At 33.1% G+C, this 22,161-nt stretch overlaps 1 protein-coding gene across 16 annotated transcripts in view; it reads right to left on the bottom strand.

The window, feature by feature from the left end:
• Window positions 1–22,161, bottom strand: part of LOC114338023 (disks large 1 tumor suppressor protein) — a 1,799,868-nt gene that overhangs the window by 490,378 nt on the left and 1,287,329 nt on the right. For all 16 annotated transcript variants that reach the window (XM_050644675.1, XM_050644671.1, XM_050644669.1 and 13 more), the window contains one exon: window positions 18,011–18,046. In XM_050644675.1, coding sequence (XP_050500632.1) covers window positions 18,011–18,046 — 36 coding nt within the window. The remainder of the gene's footprint in view (window positions 1–18,010; window positions 18,047–22,161) is intronic.

Below are 22,161 nucleotides of genomic sequence, written 5' to 3'. Positions count from 1 at the left end.
TGGAGTGACAAAAAAGGATAAAATTAAAAATGAGTATATTAGGGGAAGTCTAGGTGTGAGGAAAACCAAAGAAGACGTGGGTGGAGACGATTAGGTAGGGCATGTTGGTAAAGGGGATTAATATTGATATGATCCTAAATAGAATTGTATGGAGAAATGCAATTAGGGAAGCCGACCCCGCATAGGGATAAGACAAAGAGAATGATGATGATAAGAAAAGATATGTTCAGGTAGTTAAGGTATGCCTAACACCGAAATTATAACTCAATAGGAAAAAATAATAAGTGGCCGTTTCCGGTAGGAGTAGAAGAGGAATTCCAACTAAGAACTATTGTGTGACGCTTAGACGGGACAGTCTGTTAAGGGAGTAACTTATGGAGAAAGCGCCAGATTGGTTGGGTGTCTCTCTGAGAGAGCGAATCCTAAACGAAGATGTAGGTTGTACATACATACGGTGTAACAATGGTATTGGGTAGGATACATCGCCGGCCATTAAAGAAGCGATGGACAAAATTTACTGTCGAACGGAGGCCAAGACACGGAACAGAGGACGCTCCCAACCAAATGGACGGACGAGCTAAAACGTCTTATCAGTAACTGGATGCAAGCCGCACAAGGCAGAGAGAAACGGATAAAGCTGAGGAAGATCTACGTATAAGCACAGTATAAAGAGGGACAGTAAAACCTCTTCCATGTCGGCACTTTGATCTCAAGAAGTAATACCGGCAGTACGCAATTGGTAATTCACCAGTGGTGGATGCGGGTTTTTCCTGTTAAAACCCGTACGTTTCTACGCGACTAGCAATGCTAGAGTGGGGCAAAAGCGACTGGGAACATTGCGCGGTCGTCATGCGCGACTAAAGATTTTACTTCCAATTTTTCGGAGAGTGGTTCTACTATCCCTCTTTATACTGTGGTATAAGTAAACAGAAGAAAAAAGCAAAAATAGGTACTGAATTGAATAAGATGAACCACATAATGTATATGAAAGATAATTTTTAGGAAGTCGGTAAGTAACGTTATTATTACCAAGCTTCGTAACATACGCATTAAATATAATAGGCCTGGATATCGCGTACCAAAAAAAGTTGATTAATAGCAAGCTGAAAATTTGTTAATAGCTTAACGGTGTCTAATCGGACAAACTTTGATGTACGGGAACACTGGAACAGGGAAAGTTTTAATTGTAGAACAGTTTAAAAATTTGGAACGTCAGATTACGAAAACGTCCCATGTATTTTGTCGGACATAATTTCCAATTGATTTGTTACCTTTTCATTAAACCCTCATGCAAAATTCAGACTGCTATTACTAACCAACATGATTCCTGTCGTTTGACATGTTCTTCGTGTTCCACTCATTAAAATGCCCAGTTGGTGATAAACACCAGTCTGATTTTTGCATGAGAGTTTATTGAAATGATGACAAATCAATTGGAAGTTCTGTCCTACAAAATACATGGAACGTTTTCGTAGTCTGACGTTCCAAATTTTTAACCTGTTCGACAATTAAAACTTCCCTGTTCCAGTGTTCCGATACATCAAAGTTTGTCCGACTAGACACCGTTAAGCTATTAACAAATTTTCAGCTTACCTACTATTAATCAACTTTTTTTGATACGCGGGATCCAGGTCTATAATGTTTATTTACGTATTTATCTAATAAAACAATACCTATTACGTCTACAAGAAACCACTAGACCAATATAAAAACAACAACAATACAAATTGTCCTAAAGCTATATATAAAAATATTTCTTCACTACCTTTATCAGTTTAGTTCCGATATAAATGACGAAAATAGAACTGAATAACTAGGATTTCAGTATTTACAATTGAAAATAAAAATACCCCACGGGTCTGAATATTCTGAAAGACTGAATGTTGCTAAAGAGAGAATATTTGTAGAAGACGAACGAATAAAGAAAGATGCAGGGAAACCGATAATTACGGCAAAAATACGAGCTCAAAGCGCTAGACGGCCAAATTATACGAATGTCAGAAAACCGAAATATTAAAACAATAATAAAGAAGGGAGTAATGGGAAAAAAGAAGAGAACGTTTAAAGAAGAAATGGTTGGAAGCAATAAAGCAAGACTTGTCAGAAACAGGCGTGAGAGATTTCAGAGAGAAAGCAAGGGACCGGAAGAAATGAAGGGAGAGAACCAACATTTTGGAAGCCAGGGGCCTACAAGACTTGTAGCGCTGTTTTTTATATAAGACTATTTTTAGGATGTCAGACGGTAGGCAGGCAGCATGTCAAATGTAATGTTTATTTACTTATTTATCTAATATCACATATACACGAAACCACTAGACCGATAGAAAAACAACAGGATTACGAATATTTTTATGGTCCGAAAGCTATATATAAAAATATTACTTCACCACCACCTTTATCTGTTTAGTTCCGAAATAAAAATACCCCACGGGTCGTTGGATCGGCAGTGAACGCGCCGCAAACTAAATTCTAAAAATCCCAACAGCAGAAAATTTTCGCATGTGTCTATACCATTCGGCCATTCGAGTGACCGAGCCCACTTTTGTCGTGCGATTCTATTTGCGATCCGTGTTATGAGATCGAGATGGGCCAACAAATTCGGGAAAAAAATTATTCACGAGGACGCGTGAAACAACTTGCTGCTGGTTGAGATCACGCGCAAGTTTAGCATTTGTGGCAGCAGTGGCGTCATTTTGGAAATCGCGAGGATTAGTAAAGTTACAGCCACAGCAAGCTTATGTTTTGTTTTTTTTATCTTTCATATATGTATTACAGTTCTTTATTTAGAACTTCGAACTACTTGTAGCTTTTTACAAGATACATTGTCAACTATAGTTCCATATTTTTTGTAGATATTCTTTATAATATATTTGGCAGTAATACTTTATTTTATTTAGCATATGTGTAGCAAGCCTAAGCCTTGACGGTGGGCGACATTTGTGTGACCCCACGAATGGGAGCCATTTGTGTATCCAGCCTAGACACGTTAAATTAAATAAACAAAAAAATATATTCAAACAGTGTAGTTATTTAGCAATCCTAAACAGGTGAAAAATGTATGTAGGTCATAGGTTCTTGGTGCTACTTTTTGGGATGTCCCGGTAAGCTACAGTCTTCAGAGATTAAAGGGGTGGGTTTTTAAAATGACAATTATTATTAAAAGATATTATTGGACGCCATTAATAAATCAAAATAAAATTACTGCAATGTGCTTATCCAAAATTAAAGAAAGTTACTTGCAATGTCGTTCCATCTGATGTAGGTTGGTACTTACCATTGCGGTCGTAAGTTTGTCTGTAGTCCTCTCCAACAATAAGGATAAGTGATGTAGTGTGCAAAAGAAAAAATACGAATAAAAGTTATAACATAATAGTCGTTTATTTATAAAAATTAAGAAGGTAAAAATGAATTGAAAAGAAAGAGTGAAAAGAAAAAATTAACTCCTTCACGAGTATGATTGTTCGAAAGAAAGAATAAACAGTTTATTATGAGTAGCTGGTGACCTGGGACTGCACTGATGATTAGAGCTAACGTGGATTTGGTATACAGCTCAGCTGGAACTGTTATCCAACATTTTTCACTTAACACTTTACATTTGTTTGAACTAGAGTACAATTTCACAAAATTTTATGATATGAGAATACAATTCCAAAGTTTTTGTTTTATTTTTACAAAAAGGTAACTGCTAATTATTGATTGTTATTGGAACATTCCAACATTGGAACGATGTAAACACTTGAACATAGCAAAACCTTGTTTAAAAAAAAAGAATTTTTTATTTTATTATGAAGTTTGGAAACTCGCTCCGCGAACTTGTATTAATTTCTTCTTAAGAACAACATAACGAAACTGTTCCTTCTAATACGCGGAACTAAACACAATACATACTATCGTGGTATTAAATGTAACCAACATTTGTTTTCTCACTAAGAAAACAGACTAAATAGATCGGAGTTCACTCCAGCTGGTAACTCAACTTGTCTTACAGACAATAAACCAAAACTGTCTCGTGGACTCGACCAAAGCGGTCCGCGACTATACAATTCAACACAAGATTCCTGGTCTCAAACACCGAAATTATCTTCCATTCTGGCAATCATAAGATCGTTATCCAATTAAAAGAAACCAAAAATATCTTCTGCTATAAAATAGCCAGGGTATGTTCCTAAGAACATCCCACTAAAAGTTGTAAACCAATAAGAAAATACTCAATGTCCGTAAGCAGTTTTATTTGGTTCACATCAAAAATGTTAACTCAGCTCTGTCGACTTAACCTCGACTCAAAGACACTTGAACATTTTATCGCTACTATGGAATGTATTTGTATAAACATTCTAGCTCTAAAATATATATAATTCAGACTCGAAGACGCCTCATTGAAGAAATTATGACCAAAATGCTTTTGTAACTTGCCGCGCTAACGAACTCAAAAGATCATATATACACACCGTGTGATATAAAAAAAGGAATTTCGCGGTATAACACATGCGTTTAATTTATTCGTCACTACAGGATCGGACCTGATATATTTATACGACGATAAAAACATATGCATTGGGACCGTTACAATGGTTACATCACAAAGTTTTTGGGTATAAACAAAGAGGACAATACATTACAATATTTGCTTGTAGACTGCTGGACACAGACGTCCCTAATAATTTACCATCTGTTTAGATCTTGTGCCTCTTACATTCAATTCCTAGGACAACGTTTTAGATCGTCAGGTCAACGAGTTGATGGACAACCTCTGCTTCGGTAAGTATCATGTCTTGGTTTCCATTCCAGTGCCCGCTTTGTTCATCTGTTATCTGTTATTCGAGCCGCATGACCTGCCCACTTCTGCTTAAGTGTTGCTGCTCTCTCTAAGCGTTAGCTTAGCCACTCCTGATCTTTGTTGGATATGGCACTTTGGGATCTTGTCTCGCCCAAAATAGCGGGCTTCTTTGCCCTTTGATCGGATCTTTTGGATCTTTTGCACTGTTCTCCTTGCCATGCGCACGTTTGCGCACCGTAAGTCAACACTGGCAAAACACACTGATTAAAGGTTTTGCTTCTAAAACATTTTGTTGTTCTGAAGCTATTTTCTTGTGGCATTTTTGTAATTAACTATTTTTAATGGAAAATAAGCCACAATTTTACAAAAAAAAATGATTTTATTAACGTCTTGACGTCATTTTGTTATGTCGGACGATTTGAAAATGTGGTTCAACTTGTGAGATTTATACGACGAAGAAACTCAAAGGCTTGGTTATCTTTTCCCATGTGAATCTCGTGACCGAGACATTTATAGGCCATTCCCTGATCTATGGATCTTGTGCTTCCGCATTTATCTTCTATCTATGACTACAAGATTTTTCATTATTTGCGTTTTAGATACTTATATTTACTTTGATGTACAAAAAATAAAATTTTAGCTCTATAATAACTATGGAGACATGACGCTACTGAAATTGATTTGAGCGTTTATTATTATTATTTGATTATCAGCCAACAGAATGAATTAGATGATAAAAGCTTTTTTATTCAATTATGGACTTTTTCCAAACATGAGTTTTTACTTTGATGTAGTTTAAATGAAACACTAAACACTTATTTAAATGAGAACGATAAATTCACTTTATGATCTAGTGGGACGACAATAATAAAATACTGTAGTAAGAATATCAAAAAGAGTTGGAAACAATACTTCATAGTTTTGAAACTCATTGCTTGATTTGATTTTACTGGTTTCACAAGGTAAAAATAGATCCAGTAACTATTTCCTCCTACTCAAATCCTATATATCAAAATATCAATGTAAAATTCAATGACCAACAATCCAACCTCTGTCCTATCAAGTGCGGAGTTCCGCAGGGTGGTGTTCTCGGACCGCTGCTTTTCTCACGTAACACATCAGATATATACCAGAGATTAATAATACTACAATAGCTTCCTTTGCTGATGATGTAGCAATACTAGCAGTACGAAAATATCCCGTACAAGCTTCACAAGACCTGCAACATCTGGGCATACTCAATGATTGGTACCCAAAATGGTGAACAAATATGTAAACAAAACAAAATCAACTCAAATAACATTTACCACCATCCACAATAAATGTCCACCTGTAAGAATAGACAATGGAAGAATACCAACAGTAACAGACGGTAGATATCTTGGCCCCCATCTTGACCAACGTCTCACTTGGAACAAACATATTCAGCCCAAAAAAAGACTCAAGCCCGACTTAAAATTCCGGCAAATGTATTGGCTCCTTGGACGCAAATCAAAGCTCAACATCCAAAACAAAATTCTTCTATGCAAAGCCATATCAAACATATATTTTTATATACCAATGCATATGACTGAGTTAGTTATTGCGTTTGAATACATGCAAAAGATAAGGATAGAAAATAAGTGCAAGATTAAACAGAATATATAGTCAATACAAGATTTGAGCGCCAACTATTTTTTAGAAGAAAAATAGTAAAACAAACATAAAGTTGTAACGGTGCGAAAAATCATTAATATTTCACCCCTTAATTATTTATGTTAAGACCGTATTTATAGTACGCCCCTGGTATAGATACATTTATCGTTCCCAATAGGTTAGCAAGTGTTATGTTTTTTCGTTAGGGAACTGTCGAATCTTTTCATCTATGATTGTGATTCTCATAAATCTATCGCTTTAGAAATTGTATTGAATATTGCGTGAAGTTTAGTTTTTTCAGAGAGAGCAGCATATGTGCCTCCTGATGAGAGACTAATAAGTTTCGAAACCGGTAGAGGTGCTTGCTGCACTCTCTGATTGGACTAGAATATGGTGCGACTGTATTTTCGTTTTGCAACGAAATTGAAAATGGTTATTCATTTTTGATGTACATGTTTACTCTGATTGGAGTACGAAGGGAACCATTTTCGTCGGAACTTTACCGCGCTGAGCAGATGGGACGTGAGTTATAAATTGTAAAATTCCCTCATCTTCCTTAGTCTCAGCATCCGTATGGCTTGCAAACTGTAGAAGCCTCGGAGGTGTAACCAGAGAAGGTTCCCAGTATTTTCAGTCTGGTGGGATGTACAGTAACATTAGGTTGTTTTATATGCCATTAGAGTGAAAACTTAATCGTTTGCTAGCAGTTGCCGCTAGAGCATCTATGCCATTTCGTTCGTTGCAATCCGGGACTGCACGCCGGGGTTTGTTTTGGTTGGATCAGAGAGAGCAGCATATGTGCCTCCTGATGAGAGACTAATAAATTTCGAAACCGGTAGAGGTGCTTGCTGCACTCTCTGATTGACTAGAATATGGTGCGGCTGTATTTTCGTTTTGCAACGAAATTGAAAATGGTTATTCATTTTTGATTTAGTTTTTTCATTTCTCACAATATTAGATCGATTATCTACAAAAGTGTTGTATTTTATTTTGAACCGACAAAGGAATCTTTAGCTATAAATTCTTCGATAAGTGGTTATTGGCGACAGTAGAACTGTGGAATGTTTAAGTGGCGATAAGAGTCCAGATGTATTTTTGCTGACTAGTCTGAGAAACAAACCTTGAGGTTATCCTGAGAACAGGCCTCAGTTATAAAGACAGCTGAGTCAGTGGTTTTCATGGGAAAAGTGGGTTGTAGGATCTGCTATAAGCCGTTTGTTATTATTTCCATGATTGGATTAAATGTTTTTGATGGACATGGAGGGTGTGGCTAAGAATATGTCTAAGTAACTTCTTATTTGTCAAGATTTTAATTAAGGAAGTATCTTAAGTCTATGATTGGTTATTGAGGATTATTGATGGGGAAATGAAATGATTTTGGAAGAGGCGTTTGTTTCTGGGAGATTGAGTTGGAGAGATCGAGGAAATTCATTCAAGTTTGGGAAGTTGAAGATTCAAGTTGGGGCTGTAGAGAGTTCAAGTTGTAAGAGCCTCGGAGGTCTGCAGGGTTGCAGCACCTGAGGGGTTGAGTTTCCATTTAAGTTTGAGTATGGTGAAGTTCTTATGCAATTAGAATGCAGAAGTTATTGTGTTAGTAGTGGAGTTAAAGTGTTCCATTAAGGTTCCACCGCGTTCAGCCGCTTTTAGGCGAATGTTACTTTTTATACCAATGCCGGTATATAATCTCTTCGCACGCGGGAGTTAGTTAGAGTTTTTTGTTGTTAGTAGGTTCTAACATTACCATTAAAGCATGAAGCTCTTTTGCCTTTTGTGATCCAGTTTAATATGCTAAAGAAATAGTAAGTTTAAAGACGAAGCAAGTTTTCAATCCTAATAGTAAATTAATAATATTGAAAAATATTAAAAATCACTAAAAGATTTTTAAATTGAAAACTTATTGGTACATTTTCATGGTAACACCTCTAAGACTTCTATAATTTGCAAGTCATATGGATGCTGCAGTGAAGACGAAAGGGAAGGAATTCTACACCTTGCAATTCACATCCCCCGTCTGCAGCCGGCAAAGTTCCAACTGAAAAATGCACCTGGTTACTCTACGGAGTAATACGAAAAATAAAATAAAAATGTGTACCATTTTTATTCGGTTGCAATGCGAATGCAAACCAATCTTACTTTTTAATTAGAATACGGAGTGCAGTCCAGTTCCTTTAACCGCGATTTTCTGCTCTTATTGGAGCTTCATCAGAAGAAACGTAGGCACTGTTTGGTTGCGATGTGTGGGAAGACCTCTCGATGCAATTTGGTTGGAGTATGGAGAACGGTGCCTACGTTTCTTCTGATGAAGCTCCAATAAGAGCAGAAAATCGCGGTTAAAGGAACTGGACTGCACTCCGTATTTTAATTAAAAAGTAAGATTGGTTTGCCTTCGCATTGCAACCGAATAAAAATGGTACACATTTTTATTTTATTTTTCGTATTACTCCGTAGAGTAACCAGGTGCATTTTTCAGTTGGAACTTTGCCGGCTGCAGACGGGGGATGTGAATTGCAAGGTGTAGAATTCCTTCCCTTTCGTCTTCACTGCAGCATCCATATGACTTGCAAATTATAGAAGTCTTGGAGGTGTTACCATGAAAATGTACCAATAAGTTTTCAATTTAAAAATCTTTTAGTGATTTTTAATATTTTTCAATATTATTAATTTACTATTAGGATTGAAAACTTGCTTCGTCTTTCAATTGCCAGATGGCGCTTGCCACCTATTATCATCACTTTGGTTGCGATGTGTGGGAAGACCTCTCGATGCAATTTGGTTGGAGTATGGAGAACAGTGCCTACGTTTCTTCTGATGAAGCTCCAATAAGAGCAGAAAATCGCGGTTAAAGGAACTGGACTGCACTCCGTATTCTAATTAAAAAGTAAGATTGGTTTGACTTCGCATTGCAACCGAATAAAAATGGTACACATTTTTATTTTAAATAGTAAGTTTCTTCAATATTTTGTTCGAGTAGTGCCATTTTGTTTCAATGAAAATCATTGCTGAAAGTTTCATAATAAAAAAACTATGGATAGCAGATGTACTTTCCATATATCTATTCTTTTTGTAATATGACTATAGTGTAACTGTGCCTTGGACTTTTGAAAATAAACTATGAGAAGATACAGGACTAGGTACAAGGTATTATTTTTTTGTAAACTTTTAATTTTGTTTTTTTTGGTAAACATGATCTCGATATTTTTGTAAATCCGCCAGAGATCACAGTTCTTCTTAATTTAATTTTTTTTTCAATAAATATTGTCTGCTTCATTGCAAAATATTTTATTATTGTCTTTTCCCTTTCTCTTGTTTCTTAAGTACAACAAAGAATTGGCTGAGTAGATAAGGTAAGTCACGCCATATTTGCATTCATGTAAAAGTATATGATTTCGAATGACTATGTTTTTGTTAATTTTTTATTTGAGCTATCTTTTCTTCAATGTTTCTATTTTTCTATATGTTTGGTTTCCATAAGGAAACCAGTGGCGTCCAATATTTTATTTCTTTTTATTTGATTATCTATTTGATTTTTCTATTTTTTTTTCTATTTCTAAGCTAATAAGAGAATATTAATAACACCCCTTTAAGATCCACCCCCACAGCTCCACCGTACTGAGCAACCGAGGACATGTTCTTCAAATTTTGTAACACGAAAACATCCCTTTCTATGACATACCAACATCTTGTCAAATTCTATTTTCTATTAATCCTACAGGGTTAACTGCGTCGTTACAAAGTTAACCAATGATTAAAATAAACCGAAATTGAAATAAAATAATTAATGTTTAAATAAAATTAACAAACAGGTGCCGTTTATAATGTTACACGGTCTATTTTAAAAATTATTATGCTCATGCGTTGTTGGAGAACTGTATTCTCCACCCAAAATAAATTCTATTTCACCAACAACAAATTTCCGCGCCGCCTCTGTAACAACCATAAATAATAATTCCATTCTTCCAAGAATGTTAATCTCCGCCTCCAAAAACCCAAACACCCCAACGGGAAAATTTGTTAACGGTATGCAAGAGCGGGGTGCAACAGTCAGTCAGTCAACTATCAACACTCATTAAGAACGTACGCAAAAACCTCTTTTCATTTACGCTTTTTCGAAGAGAATTCTTCACGCCGCAATTAGCAAAAAGCCGGTACAAAGTGTAAATATATGTGTAGTGGCGTCTTTCACGGATAAGTTGTTAACTCAATTGTTCACATGTAAAATTCTATTTCTTGCTCTTTTCAACTTCATTACAGTCATAGCAAAATAGAAAGTGTTTTATTTACATTAACAATTCAACAGGCCAGAATTACAGCATCTTACGGTTCATTAAAAGTTCTCCTCTTAGCTATCGAAGGCTTAGCGACACATTGAACTTACTGCAAGTGCAAAACGCTGGAAAGAGACATTGGAACTACTCCAAACTCTCCATGGAGGAATGTTGAACACCGGCGTCCCTCCAGTTATTTAATAAAGTTACGGAGACATTAAAAAAGTGTACATATCATGTTGACAACTGTAACAAAAAAATTCCTCTAATATGGTTTTATTTTTGCTCCACAAATGAGTGTATATGTAGTTCGTTTGTGGGGTTTGACACATTTTTTTGAATAAAAATTTTGCGCGTCGTTTTTAGTTTGTTGATTGGAATGAAGATGTATAGCATAATTAGTTGAAAAAACGGGATAACATCATTTTTGAAACTCTACAGGAATAACTAATAAAGACAATGGTAAAAATAAAAAATGATAACGGAATATAGGTATAAAAAAGTTTATTTTTTAAAAGTACGTGAGCTGATAGTATACAGGGGTCGGCAAAAGTCGATTAATAGTGTGGAAAGTAGGGGCAGGGGACACTTAGTTTATAGTATTGTGTTAATGTGTTCTGTTGTTATGACAGCCCACCTTGTGAAAAGTACTAAAAAATGTATGTCTTTACTAAATTTACAATCAAGATGCAATAGAAATGAACAAACCAAGACACGTTAAATGCTACTAGGAGCACACCCGAATCATAATTTACAATTTATAAAATTTGGAAATCATGATTTCGGATTTACAATGTATGTACATTGTAAATTATGATTCGGGAGCGCTCCTAGTAGCATTTAACGTGTCTTGGTTTGTTTATTTCTACTGCATCTTGAATGTAAATTTAATATAGTTAGCGACATCTAAACAATTTTGAAATTTACAAGACCTGAAATGTATCCAAGATGACTTTGATCGTATATTGGTTGCACAACAGATGACGCGCAATCTTACCAGCATATTCTCTAAAGTGATGCCTATCGTCTAAGCAGAACCACGAGGAGTAAAGTTGACACCATCTATCTATCGCCCGTCGGCAAATTCAAACAAAAATATAACTCCAGACCATCTTTTACTACCTTTGGTCCAGACAAATTAATATATGTATTTAATATATTTTTTACCATCAAAAATGAGATATTTTAATAAAATATTGTATCAAATGTAATTTGCAGAATAATTTTGAATTACGTTCCGCTAATGAACTCGCTTTTTTGTCCTTCAAAGTAGAAAAAAGTTTCAATTATATTGCTTAATAGTATAATTGTCTAACAATTTTAACTGTACTAATCCCCAAGTATAAATTTTTAAGTGCTAAACTGATTGATTTACGATGAGTAACCGGGTTGTAAAAATACCGGCATGTGCCTAGATAAAGGGACATCGGTTTACTCGAATTTCATAACATACAAATATTATCTCTTTGAATTTGCCGACGGGCGAAATATCGATGGGCCCGACTTTACCTCTGATCCCATGATGCCTATCCTCTAAAGGCAACTCTAGGCTAGTGTGAAAATGCCGAAAAGAACTCGACAAACTGGCAGAACATAACACTATCACACTGGTATTAGTTTCAGGTCACCGGGGAATTCACGACAATGAAAGAGTGGATGAACTTGACAGAAGAGAATCAGTTACAGAATACTTCGGTTCAGAGCCTGCCGTTTGAGTACCAAAAAGCACCGTCAACGACGAAAAAAGCCTGCAATATATTTTGGACGCACATATGTTCTAATTGCGGAAAACTAAAAAGAACCAGCTCAAAGTGATAACAGGCTTCCTTACTGGATATACATCAGACAAGGGACACCATATAATAGGGGTAGTCGAGGAAATGAAGCTGGAAAAATGGCAAAACCTCGCAATTTTTTCGTCCAGCATCGATTTGTACAAAAATTTGGGATTAGGCTCATTTCACCCTCTAGTTCATTTTCTATATTGAGCCGTTGTACGCTTTTGGTTTTTTAAGGGTGAAAACTACTCCTAATTGTAAATAATTATAAAATAACTTTTTAAACTTTAATATTGTCAACATTTGGTTATTATTAGTTACATAATTATTGTTTTATGCTTTAAGATATACTACCATAATATTTTAACCCTTAAAACCACCCTTGTTGGAGCTATATATAAAAAATTACTTATCCTAAAAGAATAATTTCGGCTTGCATCGATTTACATAAAAATTTAGGATTAGGATTATCTCACCCTGTACTTTATATTCTATATCATGCTAAAGGGCGTTGCTTATTTTTAGGGGTGTAAACTACCTCTTATTGTCAAAAATTATATAAAAACATTGTAAACTTTAATATGCGTAAAATTTGGTGTTTATTGGTTAAATAATGATTGTTTTATGCTTTAGGATATAATATCATAATATTTAAACCCTTAAAAACCACCCTTAATAACATTACAATTTTTATAACTAGATAATTTAATTGATCTATATAGAAAAAAGTAGTATTAAAGAATTACAAAAACATTTATTTACAGAAAAATACGAATTTACAAATGTGCACAAATACAAATAGTTTTTTAGTCATCTTCCAGTATACGAACCGGTTTTGTGGTATTCTACATACATTGAAAATGCTCTATAAGCGGACTATTCGAATTTTTCGAAAAAAAAAGATCGTTTTATAAACATAGCTCCTTCATTTTTGGCGATAAAAAGTTTTTCCAAAAATCATTTTGTAGAATTTTTAAAGAGATATAAGAATGTGTAAATTAAATTGGGGTGGGTTTAAAGGGCTCGAATAAGGGGGTGTTTGCTCGTAAATAGAGGTTTTAAACAGCTATATCTCGCTAACTGTTCACTGTAATGAGAATCTAGGTACAACTGAATTTTAGTTATTAAAAGATACAATTATAAAAGATACAATTTAGTAGTCATTTTTTTCGTAACTCCAGTATTTTCGGAGATATTTTGAAGTAAAAGGTGAAAAATACGAAATTACAAAAAATCTATTTTTCTTTAAATTCCAATTTTTCTAAAATTAGGCCTTTTAAATAGGTCAAACTTCTTGGATGTGTTGGCCATACAAATATACAAGGAATTACAAAATGTTAAGATTAATTTTTAATTAGTAGGGTAGTTAGGGGGTTGTCTTCATTGATTTTTTCGCAGAGAAAAGCAGCTACCGACGTTTATTTGATCATAAGTTGCTAAATTTTCATGCTAGAAACTTTTTATTATTTTTTTGAAAGATCTAATTATATATTTAAAAAAAGATTATTTAAGTTTTCCTCAAAAAATGCAAAGTTTTCCCGGTATTTGGCTTTGAATATTTCAAATTATACATTTGACGAAAAAAGCTAACCTTTAACGTACCGCATCTCGGTTTGTATTGGTCCTAAAGATATTATAGAAAAACAATTTGATTTGTGTTACCAAAAGATACAATTTTGATATCTACAGTTTTTTTGATTGCATGCATATTTTTCGAGGTATTCTCAAAAAAACCCTCTAAAGGAGTCAATTTTTTCGTCGAAAAACTGTTACTTACAAGCGCGAATAACTCGAAAAATATTAGTTTTACGAAGAAAATGTAAAAAATATTTTTTTCTTAGAATTACGTTTTACATGGATTTACATGGTTAAAATTTAATAAAAAATTGCCACCACCGAGATGGGGTGACAACCACCCCCGAGATGGGGTGACAACCACCCCCAAGATTTTAGCGTACAGCGGTATGATATAGAAAATAATCCTTGGACTATTCCCTACCTTCTGTGAAAATTTCAAGTAAATCAATGCTGGACGAAAAAATTGCGAGCCAAAATGCTTCATTTCCTCGACTAGGGTATTTCATAGAGACTATAGTTTCATTATTTTTTAATTTAGCATAAAGTAAAACCTGATTGAAGAAAATAAATCAAATGAAATAAATACAGTTTAAGTTTAATCAGTACTTGGTAATTTTTTAATCCAAAATTAAATTATTGATCAAGAATAATTGCTACTATGATTTCAGAGGTCGCAAACACTCTTGTCAAGATGACATGGAAATTAAAATAAAATGGTTCTCGACGTCATACGTATAATTATGACTGAAGTCAAGTAGGTACGTAGAAGAACTATCTCACAACTTATATCGCTGCCTCAGTGCAACACTGTACTATCTCACAATCAACCATTTTGAGAAAAACGGGTTTAAAGTTTTTCATGCGCTAAGATTGACTCCTCAGTGAAAATTATTGTTTATTTTCGTTTTTCAGTTAGTTGTTAGTTTACGTAAATTAGTCTTGTACAATTTTAAAAAGCACTTTATATCTTTTAAAACATTTTTTATTTATTGGTTTAAATGAAAGGAATTTGAGTTGTTACAATATTGAACTGAACGTTTCAACAACTTTTAAAACTATTACATTTATTTGTAGATGTTACTGTTTTGTTTTGGAAATTAAATGACATTGAATTAAATTTTTTCCACAATGTTATAAAATAGTTTTGATCGTTACACTTTAGCTCTGAAATAATATAATATATAATAAAAATATTGAGTGATTGTTGTGTAGTGTTGTTGGGAAGGTTTTGGTAAAACGCCATTTCCTAATGGAAAATAAATAATATTTATTGACACTGCCATCTTAAAAAAACTACATTTATTTTTAGGCTGTATTCAGTACAAGTGACATACAACAGAAAGAACTGACTTAATTATCTTCATCATTTTCTTAGGTCCTTACCCCATGGAAAAAGTTATAAGGCGTAGGTAATAATTTTGCATCGCATAAACTTATATTAAATCCGCTTTTTTCTGAAGTGGAATCCCTGGTGGAGATCGATATGCTTGTTTGAGTTGGTGCTTGTTGGAGTTCGGCGGCTGCTGTTTTGCTTTTCTAGGTTTCTTTTGGACACCTCTAGAAGTAACTGAAGAGCAAGAATGTCCTCTAGACATAACAACAAGAAAACCATTTTTTCTTTTTTGTTATTTTATCGTCTAGATTAAAAAAACATCATTTCGTTTTGCTCATAAGAATACTTATAAAAAACAGTCGATGGAGTTGATTTCTTTACTTAAAATGATTTAACGTTCGCCCATACTACTTTCTCTCCTGATATAGAGTACTAGAAATTTTTACCAAGAAAAGAATTTTCTATCGCAGTTCAGTCGTATACATCTGAGGTGTCCATTTCTTTTACCTGAAATTGTCTTTTTGAAGTTATGCTTCTTTACCGGCGATAGAGGGTGAATTTTTTATATGGTAAAACCTAGCAACCGGGCGCATGCGCATTATAACTTTGTTCTGATTGGATGTTCAAATGACATGTCAAAAATTATTCAATATGACGGCTGTGGCACAGCTGTAATTAGATTATTTATGGTTGTTGCGTTTTAAAATTTGTGTGAAAAGAAACAACAAACAAAAGTTAGTTAATAGTTATACTGCCTTTTTAAATAGTTTTCATATACCTATATTTTTGGACTTTTGGACTATTTTGGACAAGGAAAACTCATTCTAATTTGGTAAGTAGTTTTTATTTTAATCATATTGTAACTATACATTTGGATTAGGTTGAAATACATACATTTATTTTCTCAAGAATGCGGATTTTAGAGAGAAATCCCAAATTAGGTTCGATTTTTATTTTTAAATTATGATTTTTTGGCGTAGATTGATTTATCTAGTAGGTATGCAATGCTTTGATTTACATACTTAATTTGATTACCAACAAAACTTCTACCAATCTTCATCTAATATATTGTTTTCTTACTGTTTTTTTATATTTTCTTCCACAAAATTTGAACTACATAATTTAATTTTCAAAACAACTGTCAAACGTTAATAAATTCATTTTTTAGTAAAATTGTGGCTTATTTCCCATAAAAAATACGTAACTGTCAAATAGTAAAACGTTCAGTTACCGTATTTTTCCACACGATAAATAACGTGGGATTGGACGAGTGAGTCTACGCTTCGATTACGAATCAAAGTGCCACGAAGTTCACGGGTTCAATTCCCGATGCAGGTTTTATTTTTTTATTTTTTTATGCATGTTATGATTGTAAGTATATTTGTTATATAATTTTTTTTTTCAGAAAATGCGTATTTAAAATTTTTGCCAACAATTATTATCGTTCAAAAATCATTTTTTCTTTGTGGCATTTTTCAATGTGTTTGTGTGCGTTTTATTCTTTTATTTTTTTAAATTTTTGGTATTGTCTTAAAAATCACATAATATGTAGTAGAAGTATAACTTCTTACGTGCGTACAAAGTACACACACATTCTTGTTTCTTTATTTGCCACTTGAACTACAGCGACTAGTTGGCTAGGGACATAAAAAGGGTTCTTGTTAATACCCTTTTTTAATTGTCGTTCAATCGAAGAATGCATGCTATCCCCCTAGTTTTGAGTATGACCAACAAGTAAGTATTTATGAGTAATTCAAGGAATATCTAAAGTTTGTACTGCATAAAATACATTGATAGGAGAACGTGGTTTTTATTTTGGCCACTGCAGTTGTCAGAATACAAAATAACAGATTTTCCATTAGCATTTTCTTTTAAAAAATCAAAAAGGAATGAAGTGATTTCTAAAGCTCCACGTTTTGCACACACTTAATGCCAAATATAGCAATGGCCTTGCTTATATGTGGCGTCAAAAACCGTAAAATTGAAGGTGTTTAGTTTTCCTTTATAGTAAAATGTTGAAATTTGCCCCTTTGAAAGTTGAAATACAGCTTCAAGATCAAAGCAATCAACAACAGTGTTCGAGTTATGATCCCTACTATGGTTTATGTCTTGCTGTTTATCTGCACGAGCCGTACAGAGAACTGCCTGCACGGCAATACTACATATAACATTTGATTATATTACTGTATTGCTCTGAGATTTATACAATTGTTCTGGAGCAACACCGTACCATTTTTAGTTATTATTCTATTGCTCTGTAATGTAAGGTCTTTAAGCACAGAACCATAGTAACATATGATGGAATTATAAATTTAAAAAAAATATTTTAAGATAGTACAGTATTGATCTGAAAAGAACCATCATTCATTCATAGGAATTTATTCTTATCTCAAAACATACAAATTTTGAGATGTTACAGTATAGCACTGATACAGCGATATGTTTTCCATATTTTGCGTTATTTTGCCGGTTATTAGCACGCTCGTCACTATACAGCATTTACATTTTATAAGCTTGCTTCATAAATAGAAATGATCATCTTAGTTATGTTTCGAGGTTGAGCATGAAATCTGTTATCAAGATTTTACCAGCACCTTTTTTGAAATATTAAATAGAGAGAAAGAAAAATAAATCAGATACTCACTGGTTTATCACCGGATCCTAATAATGGCGAATGGGCCTGCAACAATAAAAAATATTGTTAAATCACATATTACAGTTTCATTTATAATAGTATATTATGCAACGAGCATTTAATGATGGCCATTATGAAGCGAGTATGAGGGATATGAAACGAGCCGCCTAGCGGCGAGTTTCGTAAAGAGTACGAGCTATATAATGATAATTAAATGCAATTTGTATAAACGATTTTTTCTATTATCATTCACAACAAAAAATATATTCAAATTTATTAATTTTTGTTTACATATTGAGAACTGTCAAAGCGTATGTATTTGACTCACCAATGGTCACTGCGCGTATGCCATATTCATCGCGAATGCCATACCGCGATTCTATTGATTAAAAATCTGTATCGTAATGAAAATCAATCATAATGAAGTTCATTATGATACAGGTAGTAGACCAGGATCTGTTTTTAGGTGGATGTGAGAGGTGGCATTCGGATTTTTGCGGATAAAGTTAGGTGATAATTTCGTTAATAATAATTGACTTATTCTCCTTCTCAAATTAGCCCGGCACATTAATAAAAAAAATAAAATATTTAAAAATTTCGTTCTTTTTTCTACTTTCTTTGCTTATAACTTTAAAACGATTCATTTTGGAATAAAGTCGTATAGGAATAAAACAGATACGATTGGTTAAAAATGTCTTAATTTAACACCCTTGCTGCAAAATAGCAATAAATATAAAATAAGGGGGCAAAACAAGCCTGTCCTTATTCAATGTTTTTCCATCACTTAGGTTACACTTAGAACCTTCCTAATTCGCTTAGAAAATTTTTGTAATGTGCTAAAAATTTCATTAAAATTGACTTACTAGATTTTGCATAATAATATTGCAATCTAAACTTTTTAAAAAATTAAAATTTTTTAAAATCTTGCACAACAAAAACTAGAACATACAAAGATTTGTCAATTTTTATACATATAAAGAAGCACTTTACAGAATTGAAATCGGATTATTTAAGCAGCCTCGGCGATGTTTTAAAGTTATAAACAATTTTTTGGCTTATAAACAAATTAGTACTGTGTCCAGGAGGGGGTGCTACGGGCTCCTTTATTTAGATGGACTTACCCAAGTTTTTTTTATGTATTTTGACCCGTAGAACACGAATTTTTTGGGTAACAGTTGATCCGGATGTCGATAAGATTGTTATAAACAAAGAACTTGAGGAATTACATAACATCGATTTGTCGCAAAATAAAACATGTTTTTGTATTTTTTGGGTAATTCTAAGCAAAAAATGTTCTTACAAGTTTTTTCGTAGGATGCATAGTTTTCGAGATAAACGCGGTGGAACATTCAAAAAATCGAAAAATTGCAATTTTTGAACGAGAATAACTTTTGATTAAAAAATAAAATAGCAATTCTGCTGACAGCATTTGAAAGTTTAATGCCTGGTTGCACCAACAGATCTTAAGCTCCAGCATAGCTAAGCTCTACTTATAGATAGGGCCTCCTTGAGTATCACTTACGTTGCACCATTATTTTCGATTCTTACCTTATTATCAATCATATCTATTACTACATTATGATATTTTTATTATAATATATTATAATTATATTATATTAGTTCTTATGTTATTCTCGTCTTCAGGTTAAGATCTGTTGGTGAAACCGGGAATATGTCAAATTATACCGGTTTTAATTATTTGCATTGCTAAAAATTAATTTTTTTATTATTAAACAAAGCTATTTGTTTATAAGCCAAAAAATTGTTTATAATTTTAAAACATTGCTGAGACCCCTTAAATAATCCGGTTTTAATTATGTAAAGTGTATTAGATAGGTAGAGCACCTCTTTATATATAAAAAAACTAGCCAACTTCTAAATGGTCTACTTTTTGTTCAGAAAGATTTTAAAAAATTTGAACTTTTTTAAAAACATTTACATTGCAAATTTATTATGCAAAATCTATTAGGTCGATTTTAATGAAATTTGCTAGACCATTTAAGTAAGTTATAAGAATTTTCTAAGCGAATTACTAAGGTTCTAAATGCCACCAAAGCGGCAGTGTTAAGAAACATTGAATAACAACAGGCGTATTTTGCCCCCTTATTTTGTATTTATTGCTATATTGCAGAAAAGGTCATACCTTAAGACATTTTTGACCAGTCGTATATCATACAAAATTCAATTATCTTTATTTTATTTCTCTACGACTTTGTTCCAAAACGAACCGTTTTAAAGTTATAAGCAAATAAAGCAGAAAAAAATCGATGTTTTTCGAAATTTTTAAATATTTTAATTTTTTTATTAATGTTCCGGGCATAGTTGAGAAGGAGCATAAGTCAATTATTATTACTGTAGGTGTCACCTAACTTTATATGCAAAAATCCGAATGCCACCTCTCACATCCAAAAATACACGTTTTTTACAGATTAGTCCTGGTCTATAGTGAAATCATGAATTGATATAATTATAGTATGAGAATAGAAAAATATGATTATGATTTAGATAAACATACATCTGCAGTTATTAATTTTTGATAAAAGGGTAGTTTTCTCCCCTTAAAAACAAGAAACCACACATTTTGTTCTTATAACTTTTGAATGGGAAGGTAAGCCAAGCTTACTTGCTAAGCAAAATTTTATCAAAATCGGCGCGGTTTTTTAGAATTCTGAGATTTTACAATATTTTACCGCGAAAGATTGGACTATAAGGAGATCCTCATGAGAAAATCGCAAAAGTGTTAGGTTTAGTTCAACGCGTTTAATTAAACGCAATAGTTGTCGTTTTAATCAACTAGTGGTAATGAACACTATTGCTAAAATAAAGAGTGAAATTACGGAATATTTTCACCTACTAGACTGTCATACATACAAAGGACATTGATTTCCATTGATTGAATGTCATTGATACAAAGGGATGTACGCTTGCACAGGTCAGTTTTCCGGTAAATGGCGAGTGTGGCATCAAACAATTAAAGCGATGTATGGGGCAGATTAGTTCCAGTTGCCAAAAGCATAAAATACCTAAACAAACATATGAAGAAAACAAACAATATTTACAATGGAGATTAAGCAAAAGAAAAATCTGCATTGAAAGAGAAAATATTAATAGCTTCATACAGGAAGTGGGAAATCTAGGGAAGCAACGGAATGTATGATGTTAAATTGTAAAAACATATTATAGGATAGGGTACAGGGTTATTCACTATATTTTGACCCCCTGTAAACTGCTTCATTTACAGAATTAGAAAAAAATTTAAAGACAAAAGTTATTCGATTTTTAAATTATGATTTTTGACATACATATCATACTAGTGACCTCATCCATCTGAGCATGATGACGTAATCGACTATTTTTTTAAATGAGAATAGGGGTCGTGTGCTAGCTCATTTGAAAGGTTATTCAATTCTCTATTCAGTAATATAAACATTAAGATAATTATTTATACAGGGTGTCCAAAAATTTTTTTTAAATTAAAATAATTGACACAAAAAGAAGAATGTATGTAATTTATTTAATTTAAAATACATTCTACTGCTGTCAGATAACAGAAATAAATGTTTATTGAACAAATAAACATTACTTTTCACTTAAATTCAATGTTCAAGCTGCCACCCACCTGCCTCTTAGCAGTTTGAACATTGAATTTAAGCAAACAGCAATGGTTATTTGTGTAATATACTTGAAATAAATAAATTACATACATTCTTCTTTTTGTGTCAATTAATTTAATTCAAAAAAAATTTGGACACCCTGTATAAATAATTATCTTAATGTTTATATTACTGAATAGAGAATTCAATAAACTTTCGAATGAGGTATCACACGACCCCTATTCCCATTTAAAAAACTAGTCGATTACGTCATCACGGCCAGAAGGATGACGTCACTAGTATGATATATATGTCAAAAAATCATAATTTAAAAATCGAATAACTTTTGTATTTTATATTTTTTTCTAATTCTGTAAATAAAGCAGGTTACAGGGGGGGTCAAAATATAGTGAATAACCCTGTACAAAATTTAAATTTTCTGAATTAGATAAATTCAAATATTCGATAAAAATGCCTACAATCTTTCGCAACTACTAATTTAGAAAGGTACAAAAGTATATAAAACGCCATATAAATACATTTTGTAATAGACCTAGGTTTAAAATG

Source organism: Diabrotica virgifera, chromosome 2 (genome assembly GCF_917563875.1).
Source record: "Diabrotica virgifera virgifera chromosome 2, PGI_DIABVI_V3a".
NCBI classification, from domain to species: domain Eukaryota; kingdom Metazoa; phylum Arthropoda; class Insecta; order Coleoptera; family Chrysomelidae; genus Diabrotica; species Diabrotica virgifera.
The sequence above is the reverse complement of the archived record's forward strand: the minus strand, read 5'-3'. Positions and strand labels throughout refer to the sequence as shown.